This window comes from Panulirus ornatus, chromosome 17 (assembly GCF_036320965.1).
Source record: "Panulirus ornatus isolate Po-2019 chromosome 17, ASM3632096v1, whole genome shotgun sequence".
NCBI lineage: Eukaryota > Metazoa > Arthropoda > Malacostraca > Decapoda > Palinuridae > Panulirus > Panulirus ornatus.
The window spans coordinates 26,356,836-26,371,513 of NC_092240.1; the positions used below are offsets into that span (position 1 = coordinate 26,356,836).

Sequence of the window (14,678 nt, forward strand, 5' to 3'; positions counted from 1 at the left end):
GTTCTGGAGCTTTGGTCAGGTCAGGTCAGGTCAGCTGGTGAACGCCCGTATACACGGTGAGTTAAGACTAAGGTCAGATTAGTATGAGTGGTGAAGGTCGTACACGTTGACCTGGAATTATGGTCACTTCAGGTACTGGTGGTGAAGGGTTAGTACGGTGTGACCTGGGACTGAGGTAGGGTTAGGTTGGGTGGTTAAAGTTTTTATATAGTGACCTGAAAGTAAGGTCATGTTGAGTCGGGTGGTGAAGTTCAGTACACGGTGACCTAAACAAAGGTCAGGTACTTTACCTTTTTTCAGCTGCACATTACATCCCATGATTTTGCGGGTTCCATGAGTCAACCATAGGGAGCCTGGAAGCTGTGCATCATCTTTACTATAAAACACGAGCCTAGAATCTGTCAGCAGCTGCGAGAGGCTTGTAGACGAAGGGCGTGGAGGAGGTTCTCGCCCCGGGCGGGGTAGAGGCTGGCTCTGGCGGTACTTCATCTCACTATGGCACCGGAGGCTACACGGCAGCTGATGCAATGGACCTGCCCCTCGACCCAGCAAGTTTCATTAGTGTACTTTCACCCAAGATGATACCGCTCGGGTGTCATTCTTCTCGGGGGGGAGTTAGTCGTGTGTTACAGTGCGTTGGTGACGTGACCAGCGACGCAGGCTCGGAGGCGCTGGACGACCCGTATACTGCACACAGGCTGAAGCGGGCGGGGCGACACTTCTGACGCAGGTGTGTCGGAGATGGTTGGGCACACAAGTGTCACAGGTATGCGGAGGCAGAGAATGGGAGCCACCCGTCCAGTGACAGTGTGGCTAGACGAATTCTCCAGTGACACAGGTGTTCCGTGACCAGACGAACCCTCACAGGTGTGATTAGGCACAGGTGTGGTGGGGTGGGACGATACACCTAGTGACTCAGATGTACGGGGGCGACTCATTCCGTGACGCTTTAATGGTGGAACGGGACGATCCGTCTGGTGACACGCTTATGGCCGGGTGAGGCGACCCGTCAAGTGACATGTATTTGGTAGGGTAGGGCGACCCATATCGTGGTACAGGTGAGGTGGGGTGACTCGTCTACCAACTCGCATTTAGTAGAGGGTGGCTACCAACCTAGTGGGAAGTCTTTGGAGGGGCTGGGCGACCCATCTGGTGACAAAGATGAGGTAGGAATACCCGTCCGGTGACAGAGGTAAAGCGGGGCAACCTGTCTAATGACAGAGATATGGTGGGGTCAGCCAGTCTCCTGGGACCAACTCTCATGACGCAGTGTCATGCAAGGCTAGTATCTTCTCCAAGCCGTTCGGGAGAGTAGAAGTGAGCGAGCCAACACCTCGTGTTTGCTGAAGGATTCCTCCGTCAAACATGTCTGAGATGTGGGCCTCCTTATTGTCTTTCCTTCGTGAGATTTCATCATTTCTGAAGTTATCTGTACGTGTTCTCTTTTTTTGCAAATAACATAGATGACTACCACGACCCTCGCACACACCTGGTGGCTCCTCACTACTCCTCCGTCTGTGGCCGCCCCTGTTCAGTAGTGTACACTGCAATTGCTTTATTGGACGTAAGAGATTGTGGCGTCGCGAATCTCGTTTAAACGAGAGATAACGCGGATTCAGGGGAAGGAGTTCATATGTCACAAATCTTTCAGTTGATTCATTTTAAACATAAGCCTGGGTGGAGTAAGTCTGTATGGACTGTCAGAAAACGTTCAGCTTCCTATGTAGTATGCCACATAGGAAGCTGGTAAAGAAAACGAGTCTTGGTCAAGAGTATGGGGGTGTACACATTTTGAATGGAGAGAAGCGTACCTTATTGACAGGGAACATAGAGTGCTTTTCGAAGGAATACTTTCAAGTGAGGTGAAATCACCAGTGATGTGCCTCCGGGTACAGTCCTGGGATCACCGCACTTCATGATCCGTGAGGAAAGTTGGACTCCTGTCTGATTATGTTTGCAGATGGTGACAAGATCATGAGGGAAGTAAAGCGTAGAAAGGGTCGCATCAGCTTACTGGCGAACCGAAACAAACTCCAAACCTGAGTAAATTCACTGAGGATGGGACGCAGTGAAGGAAGGTCTTGCTATGAATAATATCTAGCTGGAAACAGACTGCAGGAATGTGTGTGTGTGTGTGTGTGTGTGTGTGTGTGTGTGTGTGTGTGTGTGTGTGTGTGTGTGAGAGAGGGGACTTGGGAGTCGACATTGTACCGACGCGACCTGTCGTCAGGGCCCCACTTAACGGAGAGCTGTGATAGTGACAGATTGTCAGGTGTCAAGTGGTACAATAGCACTGGAGGAGAGTTCGATCACATCCCTTAGGGCCAATACTTGGATAGGTTTTTCGAGGTTGATCATCGCATTTATAAAAAAGAAAAAAGAAAAAAAAGAATAAGAACTTGTAGAGAAGGTCCAGAGGAGAGCAACAAAGATGGTACTAGAATTCAGAGAACTGAGTTAATTGAGAGATTAGAGGCCATAAACATGTCCATCATGAAAGAGATAAGAGTAAGGGGAGACTTGATCACTTGATGCAACATTGTTATCATGTGATGATCGACAGCTGCTGTACGACAACAACGGTTCTTAGCAACACGAAATGATACGTTCATTTTTTAATTTTCTGGTCGTTCTACAAAACATACTACCACACCTACGTTTATGCAAGAACAATTTGACTTTTATTAGTGGCCATCTACACAACAGTTTACGTCACTCTACTATGTTTCCCCGCACCCTTGTCCCTCCCCCATATAGTGTTACCAGCTCAGATGACATAAGCATACGAGGTACGTGGTCGTCAACTCCTGTGGCCGAGTGTACTATCCTTGTTTCTTTTGTCTGGACTTTTTCTCTCAGTCATTTGTGCTTTCTCACGTGCGATGACTAAACCTGGGATGTATATCCTAGCTTGGGCGTAATGTAGAATGTGAATACCTTCCTGAATATCTCTTTGATCAAATACGCGAATACTATACTGATATTCTCCAGCATTCACGAGCCACCTAGAGTCGAGCGAATAGGTTCGAATCCTGGCTGTGGCAGTCGGTCAACAGTCGACCCACCCGTTCATCCACACTTAGGGGTTGTTCGATAGAATGGGTTGGGTACCTGACTCAGGCTAATATATATATATATATATATATATATATATATATATATATATATGATTAGGGCCTCAGTTGTCCATGCCGTCTCAGCCAACATAAAAAAGACAGGTTATCTCGTTTATTGTTCCCTAAGGCTGGACTCCGGCGACAGGTTCAGGACGCTGTCTGTTCCCAAAGTCCCTCTCACACACAGAATCCTGCAACTTATATCCTACCAGATGATATTCATTTCAAGGCCTTCTTTCGTATTCCATCTTCAGTACCTTGCATTTGCTCGGGTTGATTTCCATTAACACATGACCAACTTTAAAGCTTGTCTAGGTCCCCTTGTAAGGTGATGCAGTCTACCTCGATTACAACCTCTCTCATAACCTTGGCATCATCCACAAACATATTCACGTGTGTGTGTGTGTTTGTGTGTGTGTACTGAGGCTTGTGTGGGTGGGGTGTATGTGAGTGGTTTGGGTTCTGGTAGCGTGGGTGTGGGTGTGGGGATGATTGTGGGTGGTGTTGCAGTGAGCGTGGTTGGGTGTGGGGGTTGGTGGTGTGTGGGCATGGTCTAAAGCGTGGGTGTGGGTGTGTGGGGGGTGGTGTGTAGGCTGGTTAAGCGTGGGTGTGGGGTGTGTGGGCATGGTTTGAGCGTGGGTGTGGGGTGTGTGGGCATGGTCTGAGCGTGGGTGTGGGGTGTGTGGGCATGGTCTGAGCGTGGGTGTGGGGTGTGTGGGCATGGTCTGAGCGTGGGTGTGGGGTGTGTGGGCATGGTTTGAGCGTGGGTGTGGGGTGTGTAGGCATGGTCTAGCGTGGGTGTGGGGTGTTGGGTTGGTTGACCAGTGGTGTGTTAGATAGTTGGCTTCCGTCTCAGATGTGGGTGTGGGTACGGTGTAAAGTGTGGGCGACGGCTCTGGGCGTGGGTGTGGGGTGTGTGGGTATGGTCTGAGCGTGGGTGTGGGGTGTGTGGGCATGGTCTAAGTGTGGGTGTGGGGTGTGTGGGTATGGTCTGAGTGTGGGTGTGGGGTGTGTGGGTATGGTCTGAGCGTGGGTTTGGGGTGTGTGGGCATGGTTTGAGCGTGGGTGTGGGGTGTGTAGGCATGGTCTAAGCGTGGGTGTGGGGTGTATGGGCTTGGTTTGAACGTGGGTGTGGGGTGTGTGGGCATGGTCTAAGTGTGGGTGTGGGGTGTGTGGGCATGGTCTGAGCGTGGGTGTGGGGTGTGTGGGTATGGTCTGAGCCCAGGGTGAGATAGATGCCTTTAGACTAAGCTTGGTCTCTCCCGTTCCAGATGTGGAGGAGGCGGGATACGAGTGCTACAACCACCACGTGTCGGCGCCGACGGCCCTCATCAGGAACAACTTCCGTGGCTTCTGCAGCACAATGCTGGGCCCGACAGCCGCGCCCACGCGCCCGGACCTTCCCCCGGCACGCCCGCCGCCCCCACAGGAGTTCAGAAGTCGCTCACCCTCGCCCGATGACCTCCGCCGTCCCACGCAGCTGGAGGAGGAGCTGCGTGCTGCCGGCGTGTACTTCAGGAGGCCCGGTTCACCCCTCAGAGTCCCCGTCAGGAACCACACGCCCATACGGACAAACACGCCTTCTCGGACTTACACGCCGACTCGGAACCACACGCCCTCGCGGAGCCACACGCCCCCGCGGAGCGAGGTGGAGGCGGTGACGGCGGCACTGGACGAGCTGGACGCGTCCCTAGCTGGGCTGAGCGGCTCCTCCGGTGAAAGTTCGCCGGCGCGGTCCCACGCCTCCAGTGTGGTGGAGCGCAGCCAGTCAGGAGCAGACCCCGCGCCTGTTCACACTCCTGCCTCACGCTGCCCCGGGGTCGCCAGGTCCCTCCACGCTGACGCTGGTGAAGACGTCTGCGCCGACACCACCTCCCAGTACAACCACGAGCGAGGAAGTGAGGACACGGCAGACGACAGTAGAACCCCAGTGGAGGCGGGCAGGGTGTTAGGAGCCAGATACGGTGCGGGCACGGGCGGTGGGCGGCCGGTAGGCAGAGTGGGCGGTGCCGTTCAAGATGGTGTGCCACGCCATGCCCACCAACAGCCCACGAATGACGCCGTTATGGAGAACCTGAACCTCATCGAGGAAGTATACGTGGACACGCGGGCCGTGCCCCACTCCTCCGTCTCCATGCACGCTTACTACCCTGGCATCCAGTACACGCCTGTGTCCCACGCTTCCACCAAGCCCGTAGCAGCCGTCCGCAACTCCTCGATGGGCCTAGGCCTCAGGGGGTCAGCACTGCTGGCGGACAGTGACAGCGGCCACGAGAGCGGCGCCACGAGCCCCTGCGGCACCCTCACCCGCCAGGACACCCACTCCCCGCCCCCATCTCCTCACCACGCCCATTCGTCCTCGTCCGTCATCCATTCCCGCACCTCCAGCTTACAGTCCTGTCGTGGCGCAGGCGTGCTAGAGGGTGAGGTGGGCGTGGCGGTGGTGGGTGATTCTGGCAACAGTGTGGGCGCGAGCGTAGGCGGCGTACTTCTAGAGCCACGACCTCCCACACACTTCGTGGTGGTGGCTATCGACTTCGGCACCACCTACAGCGGCTACGCCTTCAGCTTCACCCGTGACCCTGATAGTGTTCACATGATGAAGAAATGGGAAGGTCAGTACTAGGTAGTGTAGCATTAGTAGCAATGCCAGGTGACACTAGTGACACCTGCAGGTGCCAGGTAACACCATTATCGCCTGCAGGTATCATGTAAAACTACTATCATCCGCAGGTATCAGGTAACATATAATACTAGTGACACTAGTATTATCCCCAGGTACCAGGTAACAACAGTACTACTACCCTCACACAGCAGGAACCACAGCCCATATCCCCGGGAACCACATGAAACTCATACTGTCGCAGATCCCATATGACACTAGTGCCAGCCCTTAGGTGTCATGTGACACTCGCACTATTCCAGATAACCACTTGACACTAGTACGAGCCCCAGGTGTCATGTATTACCAGTACCACTACTGGGAATTTTTGACACACTCGCTGTTTGGACTGTAGTACCTGGTACCAGCCCTGGTTCCATGTACCGCAGGTAGGATCCCTGGTACCTTTAACCTAATACACGTGTAATTCAGTAAGATCTGGCCTCCTTTATGGGCTGTGTGACTCTGCCACATGTCTCGTATGGGTGACCCAACCTGTTAGAAAATATCATTGTTTACATTAAGGGTGCGGCGCAAATGACGATTGATATCAATGAAAATCTCACTGGATTCGTTATATATAGTTTGTACAGGTCTTTTACAGCAGCAGCAGCGATCGTTTTAAAGAATGTTGGGCAGTGTTAGGCTAGGTTAGGTTATATGTTTTGGTTATGTGAGGTTAGGTCATGCTATGATAGGCTGAGATGGGTTAAGGTATGAGAGATTATATCACGCTAGGTTAAAGTATATTCCTTGGTCATGTGAGGTTACATATGGGTAGGTTAGGTTAGGTTAGGTTAAGATATGTTCTTGTTTATGTGAGGTTACGCATGGTAGGTCCAGGTAAATTATGTTTCTTGTCCATGGTAATTATTCTGAGATAGGTTAGGCTTCTTGGTTAAGTGATGTTAATTACGATAGGTTAATTGTGATGTTTCTTGGTTATGTTAGCTTATATTATGCTATGTCTTTTTATTTATGTATATTGCACAAGACAAGGTTTATGTCACTTGGTAATATAATGGTTAAGTTGAATTAAGTGTCTTGATTAAGTTAATTATACTTAAGTTAACTAGAGTTGGTTAGGTTATGATGTAAGGAAGCAGTAACTAAGGTTAGGTTACATTAGTCAGCTTATGTTTCTTTCTTATGTTAGGGTTTCTTAGGTTATCTTTATGTTATCATTATGTTAGGTTGATCTTTGTTCCTTGGTTAAATGGATGTACTAGGTTTGGTTACTTCTTGGTTATGATATATTTGTTTGGTTACTTCTTGGTTATGATAACATCTGATATAACTAAAAGACAATGTATTATAGTGTGGGATGATGTAGCAGAACCGGAGAACTATAATCTTGATGTATGATGACATCAAATGCTAGACTACATAATCGTGTGTGATTACCTGATAACACGCTCAGACACTGTATGAAAGTGAATTGAGATACAGCAAAGACGGAATATGCAAAAGTAGCATGTTATGAGCTGACTGTTTTTCGGGTGTCGACATATAGTATGGTGAGCTCACAACTTTAGTAGGCAATGTAGGTTGGCGACATGGGAGGGCAAGGGTGACAACCTATAAAAGTTTACTAGAGCGTCACAAACCGTTTATCAGACTGGAATACCAGGTGTCGCCACATACACAACCCCTCACGTCGTAACTGAACGTGTTTCTGTAGACACTATTTCTGTATCCTCCGTGTGGGGCGATCTGCAGCAGTTGCTGCAACACATTTGCTTTTTGACATACTTGAATATACTGTTGACACATTGAATATACTGTTGTCAAGATTGCTGAAATTATACGGCAATGTATAATTTCCTATGTCTTTCCTATGTTTTTAGGATTCCTCTGTACCTTTGTCGATTGGTTTGGGATGAGTTTTCTCCGTAACTTTTCTCATCCGTCAGGTTGAGGGTGTGGTACTTCAGGCCTGTGTAGCCTTCATCACACAGCTGATAGGCAAACACTGGACATATGTTTAGTGAACAATATGATATCCTCACTGGACTATTTATACATTTTACAGTATTTTCAGGCAGTGATGTATAGTTCTTATACTTTCAGGCAGTGACGGAATTCTAAAACTTTTGTGCACTGACGGACGATTCAAAAACTGTCGGATAGTGACGAGCAATTCTAAAACTTCCGGGCAGTGACGAACAATTGACACCCAGGTAGTGACAGAATTTCAGGTTCGAAAGGTTTCTGCTCTTTTTTGTCTTACTGTATCCATGGCACCCTTTTCGTGGTCTTACCCGTTACTTTCTGTGTGTAAATTGAGAACCAAGTCTTCAAGCATTTTCCATATGTGAATTATACTTCTCGCTTCTCCGCTCAAGATAACAGAGTTAGTGAGTGATTTCACTCCTTTCAAGTGGTGTTGATTTTTTGACAGAGTCATTGTGTGCTGTGAACGGCTGTTGCACTTTATTTCCAAGTAAAATGACCCGTCACGGACAAGAGGTTAGGTATTCAGTGAAATATAAAAGTCATGGTTCTCATGAACCTCTGTTGCTCACCTGACTATTAATTTGCCAATATATTGATATCATTATTTTTGTCCAGTATGACCACTTGCATAATGGACTGAATTTGCGAAAGCTCTTCTATTCAGTGAAGAGACTAACTAGTGATCTATTTCAAACAGCTCATGATCATGTGGTTCCACTACGAATTTAAGTAACATATATCTTGAGGCAAAGAAGTTCATGGGATTATATATATATATATATATATATATATATATATATATATATATATATATATATATATATATATATATATATACATATATATTTCATTTATTTATTTTGTTTTGTCGCTGTCTCCCGCGTTTGCAAGGTAGCGCAAGGAAACAGACGAAAGAAATGGCCCAACCCACCCACATACACATGTATATACATACAGGTCCACACACGCAAATATACATACCTATACATCTCAATGTACACATATATATACACACACAGACACATACATATATACCCATGCACACAATTCACACTGTCTGCCTTTATTCATTCCCATCGCCACCTCGCCACACATGGAATACCATCCCCCTCCCCCTCATGTGTGCGAGGTAGCGCTAGGAAAAGACAACAAAGGCCCCATTCGTTCACACTCAGTCTCTAGCTGTCATGCAATAATGCCCGAAACCACAGCTCCCTTTCCACATCCAGGCCCCACACAACTTTCCATGGTTTACCCCAGACGCTTCACATGCCCTGATTCAATCCACTGACAGCACGTCAACCCCGGTATACCACATCGATCCAATTCACTCTATTTCTTGCACGCCTTTCACCCTCCTGCATGTTCAGGCCCCGATCACTCAAAATCTTTTTCACTTCATCTTTCCACCTCCAATTTGGTCTCCCACTTCTCCTCGTTCCCTCCACCTCTGACACATATATCCTCTTGGTCAATCTTTCCTCACTCATTCTCTCCATGTGCCCAAACCATTTCAAAACACCCTCTTCTGCTCTCTCAACCACGCTCTTTTTATTTCCACACATCTCTCTCACCCTTACATTACTTACTCGATCAAATCACCTCACACCACACATTGTCCTCAAACATCTCATTTCCAGCACATCCACCCTCCTGCGCACAACTCGATCCATAGCCCACGCCTCGCAACCATACAACATTGTTGGAACCACTATACCTTCAAACATACCCATTTTTGCTTTCCGAGATAATGTTCTCGACTTCCACACATTCTTCAAGACTCCCAGGATTTTCGCCCCCTCCCCCACCCTATGATTCACTTCCGCTTCCATGGTTCCATCCGCTGCCAGATCCACTCCCAGATATCTAAAACACTTTACTTCCTCCAGTTTTTCTCCATTCAAACTTACCTCCCAATTGACTTGACCCTCAACCCTACTGTACCTAATAACCTTGCTCTTATTCACATTTACTCTTGAATTTCTTCTTTCACACACTTTACCAAACTCAGTCACCAGCTTCTGCAGTTTCTCACATGAATCAGCCACCAGCGCTGTATCATCAGCGAATAACAACTGACTCACCTCCCAAGCTCTCTCATCCACAACAGACTGCATACTTGCCCCTCTTTCCAAAACTCTTTCATTCACCTCCCTAACAACCCCATCCATAAACAAATTAAACAACCATGGAGACATCACACACCCCTGCCGCAAACCTACATTCACTGAGAACCAATCACTTTCCTCTCTTCCTACACGTACACATGCCTTACATCCTCGATAAAACCTTTTCACTGCTTCTAACAACTTGCCTCCCACACCATATATTCTTAATACCTTCCACAGAGCATCTCTATCAACTCTATCATATGCCTTCTCCAGATCCATAAATGCTACATACAAATCCATTTGCTTTTCTAAGTATTTCTCACATACATTCCTCAAAGCAAACACCTGATCCACACATCCTCTACCACTTCTGAAACCACACTGCTCTTCCCCAATCTGATGCTCTGTACATGCCTTCACCCTCTCAATCAATACCCTCCCATATAATTTACCAGGAATACTCAACAAACTTATACCTCTGTAATTTGAGCACTCACTCTTATCCCCTTATATATATATATATATATATATATATATATATATATATATATATATATATATATATATATATATATATATATGGTTTCGGGCATTATTACATGACAGCTAGAGACTGAGTGTGAACAAATGTGGCTTTTGTTTTCTTTTCCTAGCGCTACCTCGCACACATGAGGGGGGGGAGGGGGATGTTATTCCATGTGTGGCGAGGGGGCGATGGGAATAAATAAAGGCAGACAGTATGAATTATGTGCATGTGTATATATGTATGTGTCTGTGTGTGTATATATATGTGTACATTGAGATGTATAGGTATGTATATTTGCGTGTGTGGACGTGTATGTATATACATGTGTATGTGGGTGGGTTGGGGCATTCTTTCGTCTGTTTCCTTGCGCTACCTTGCTAACGCGGGAGACAGCGACAAAGCAAAATAATAATGATGATAATAATAATAATAATAATAGTAATAATATATATATATATATATATATATATATATATATATATATATATATATATATATATATATATATATATATATGTATACGTAGAGACCATCTTTGATGTTGCTCAGGGTCAACACAGACAGTTCTAGAGACAGGGCACCTAAGGACCATTCCAACTAAGTTCGTTCCAAATTTAGCAAAGCTATGAATCAAACGGAAACATCCTACAATATATTATATATCAAAGAAACCATAATTCTTTAGTTATGGTTGAAATTTGTGCAATTATGCCCAGAAAACGAAGTTATGGTTATTTGAAGAAATGAATATTCTTAGAAACCGGCTATTTTGGATAAAGGTCAGAGTCGCTTGACACGCCTCTGAATAGGGGCCAATGGGGGAACATCCCAGCCAAGTTTGGTTTAAACTGATCAGTTAGTTTAAGAGAAGATTGAAGTTTGAAACGTTACTGATCGGATGTTGGTGGTAAAATCTCACATGGTCCCCCTTCTCAGGCGAGGTTAATAGGATTAAAGAGATAACGATGTAAGGAAGAAAAGGTTCTAAGTTTTTGGAAAAGCAGAAAACCTGTTTAAGAAAGGGCGGATCGTAGCTACCGAGGGGGGGGGGGATACAAGCGTTGAAGAGTTCCAAAGCTTAGCGGTGTAAAGGAAGAAACAGACTTCAAAATGGCCTCATAACTCGCGTAAAGTGTAAGTGTTCTGCGTAGTGCCATCACAAGATTTCTTTCTTGTTTTCAGGGTTTTTGAAAATTCAGCCCACCATCTGAATGAAGGGGTAAAGATAATTGTATTCGCTGATGGTAGGATCATTTGACACAATGACTCCAGCTCTTTACATTTCTCGTTTGCATTCTTTTGTTCATATTTGTGTATCCTGCTACGGTTTTCATTCTTCACTTTCCCATAACGAAATAGTTGTAGGTTCTCCACTGGGGAGATTTTCACGTTTTCTGATATCATGTGCCAAGGATGATACAAAGCTACATCTGCTTTTGTGTCTGTCAGACATGATGAGATGTTCAGGTGTGTGCGAGAAGTACAGTTCCATGAAGACAAGACCAGGTATCGTAGCCTTGTTCATTAGAAAGTTTTGAATTCATCTCACTTTACTATATATTCCACTTTTACGAACTTTGTGGAAAAAGGAAACAAAAAGAGAAAATACGTTCAGCCCAGAAGGGGAAGTAGGGGCACCAGTGAGACACACCCAGATAAGAAAGGAGAACAACAGTAGAAGAAGCCCACCACACGAGCGTCAAACACCAGTAAACAAAGATGGCGGGAGAGGTGAAGCGTCGAACACATAGAGCGGGGAGATGAGAACATCGCTTGCACAACGTTTACATCCAGTGGCCATGAAATTAGATGAGATATGGTATGTTGGTGGACTGTTTATCCGCACGTACGGAAGGAATGAGATCATACAGATCTAACGGTAACTACTGATGGTGAATTTCGGAGATGAGAGGGTCCTGAGTCTCTCCATGGCCTCTAACCTGAGCGTTGTGACTGTCCTGCAGACGTCTCACTTTTGACCATCTCAGACGTGGATGTTGGTGTTGTGTCTGACGTCGTCTCTCGAGGCGGAGGTACCTTGAGGATCTGCTGTGATGCCCCGACCCGGAAGAGGGAACCTAATTAACATCTGTTGTGGAAGGAGTGAGCTTCTAGAACGTGTCCTTGTTTGTCGTAGAAATCCATAGATTTGAAATATGAAAAAAAAAACTTATGAAAATAAATGAATCATTGATTTGAGTTCTTGATCACAGGCCAGAAGAACCCAGCTCACTGATGAATGCTGACAGAGCGGCTGAAAAGTCCTGTTTCACCGGAAGGTTACACAAGGAGGAAGTACTTCCAGACAACGTGATGTTCAATGAGGGCACCTGCTCCGCTGGAAGACATCACGAATGACTGGTGGTTCAGGAACCTGTAAATGTTTCCACTGGAACAGCGAGTGATTTATGGTAGACATGACGGGTCAGGCTGGTGTACGGTAGACATGACGGGTCAGGCTGGTGTACGGTAGACATGACGGGTCAGGCTGGTGTACGGTAGACATGATGGGTCAGGCTGGTGTACGGTAGACATGACGGGTCAGGCTGGTGTACGGTAGACATGATGGGTCAGGCTGGTGTACGGTAGACATGACGGGTCAGGCTGGTGTACGGTAGACATGATGGGTCAGGCTGGTGTACGGTAGACATGACGGGTCAGGCTGGCGTACGGTAGACATGATGGGTCAGGGTACCCCTGCAGGGTTCTTTGTTCAGTGTGAAGAACAAATGTAAAGAAGTAAGTCAGTACAGTTGAGTTCGGAACGCCTCATTGGCTCACTGTATAACAAAGAATCTCATGAACCTCACCCTGAATGAACCTTGCCCGAGTGAACCTCGCCCCGAATGAACCTCACCCTGAGTTAACCTCACCTTGAGTGAACTTCGCCCTGAGAGAACCTTACTCTGAGTGAACCTCATCCTGAGTGAACTTCTCCCTGATTGAACCTCGCCCAGGTGAACTTTATCCTGAGAAAACCTTAGCCTGAGTGAACTTCGCCCAGAGTGAATCTCGCCTTGTGTGAACCTTACCCTGAGTGAACCTTACCCTGAGTGAACTCCCTGAGTGAATCTCACCCTGAGTGAACTTCGCCCTGAGAGAACCTTACTCTGAGTGAACCTCATCCTGAGTGAACTTCTCCCTGAGTGAACCTCGCCCCAGGTGAAGCCTTATCCTGAGAGAACCTCGCTCTGAGTGAACCTTACCCTGAGTGAACCTCAGCCTAAGTGACCCTTGCCCTGGGTGAACCTACCCTGAGTGAATCTCAGCCTAAGTGAACCCCGCCCTGAGTGAGCCTCGCCCTAAGTGAACCTCAGCCTTAGTGAACCTCACCCTGAGTTGAGAAAGCCTGTTATGGCCGCTAGTAAAAAAAAGAAAGCGATATATTCATCTGTCGAGAGAATTTTCAGTTGGTGAACCGACTCTGCTTTAGAATTGGCTGTTACCCATCACCTACGGAGGGCCTAAGTACGGTAAGTGTTACCCATCACATACGGAGTGCCTTCGTAGGGTAACTGTTTCCCATCAACTAGAGGGTGCCTACGTACGGTAGCTGTTACCAATCACCTACGGAGGGCCTACGTACGGTAAATGTTACCCATCACATACGGAGTGCCTACGTACGGTAAATGTTACCCATCACATACGGAGTGCCTGCGTACGGTAACTTTCCCATCAACTAGAGAGTGCCTACGCACAGTAACTGTTCCATCACCTACGGAGAGCCCACGTACGGCAACGGTTACCCATCACCTACGGAGGGCCTACGTACGGCAACGGTTACCCATCACCTACCGAGAGCCTACGTACGGCAACGGTTACCCATCACCTACGGAGGGCCTACGTACGGCAACGGTTACCCATCACCTACCGAGAGCCTACGTACGGCAACGGTTACCCATCACCTACGGAGGGCCTGCGTAAGTGTTACCCATCACCTACGGAGGGCCTACGTACGGTAACTGTTACCCATCACGTACAGTGTCACAGTATACCCTGAGATGTAAGGTACAGAGTCACAGTATACCCTGAGGTGTTGGGTACAGTGTCACAGTATACCGTGAGGTGTCAGGTACAGTGTCACAGTGTACCCTGAGGTGTCAGGTACAGTGTCACAGTGTACCCTGAGGTGTCAGGTACAGTGTCACAGTGTACCCTGAGGTGTCAGGTACAGTGTCACAGTGTACCCTGAGGTGTCAGGTACAGTGTCACAGTATACCGTGAGGTGTCAGGTACAGTGTCACAGTGTACCCTGAGGTGTCAGGTACAGTGTCACAGTGTACCCTGAGGTGTCAGGTACAGTGTCA

The 14,678-nt window shown here is 47.3% G+C and overlaps 1 protein-coding gene across 3 annotated transcripts in view; it reads left to right on the forward strand.

Annotated features, from left to right (window-relative positions):
- LOC139754654 (uncharacterized) overlaps window positions 1–14,678 on the forward strand; it is a 313,149-nt gene that overhangs the window by 172,671 nt on the left and 125,800 nt on the right. For all 3 annotated transcript variants that reach the window (XM_071672184.1, XM_071672183.1, XM_071672185.1), the window contains exon 3: window positions 4,388–5,731. In XM_071672184.1, the coding sequence (XP_071528285.1) occupies window positions 4,388–5,731 (1,344 nt within the window). The remainder of the gene's footprint in view (window positions 1–4,387; window positions 5,732–14,678) is intronic.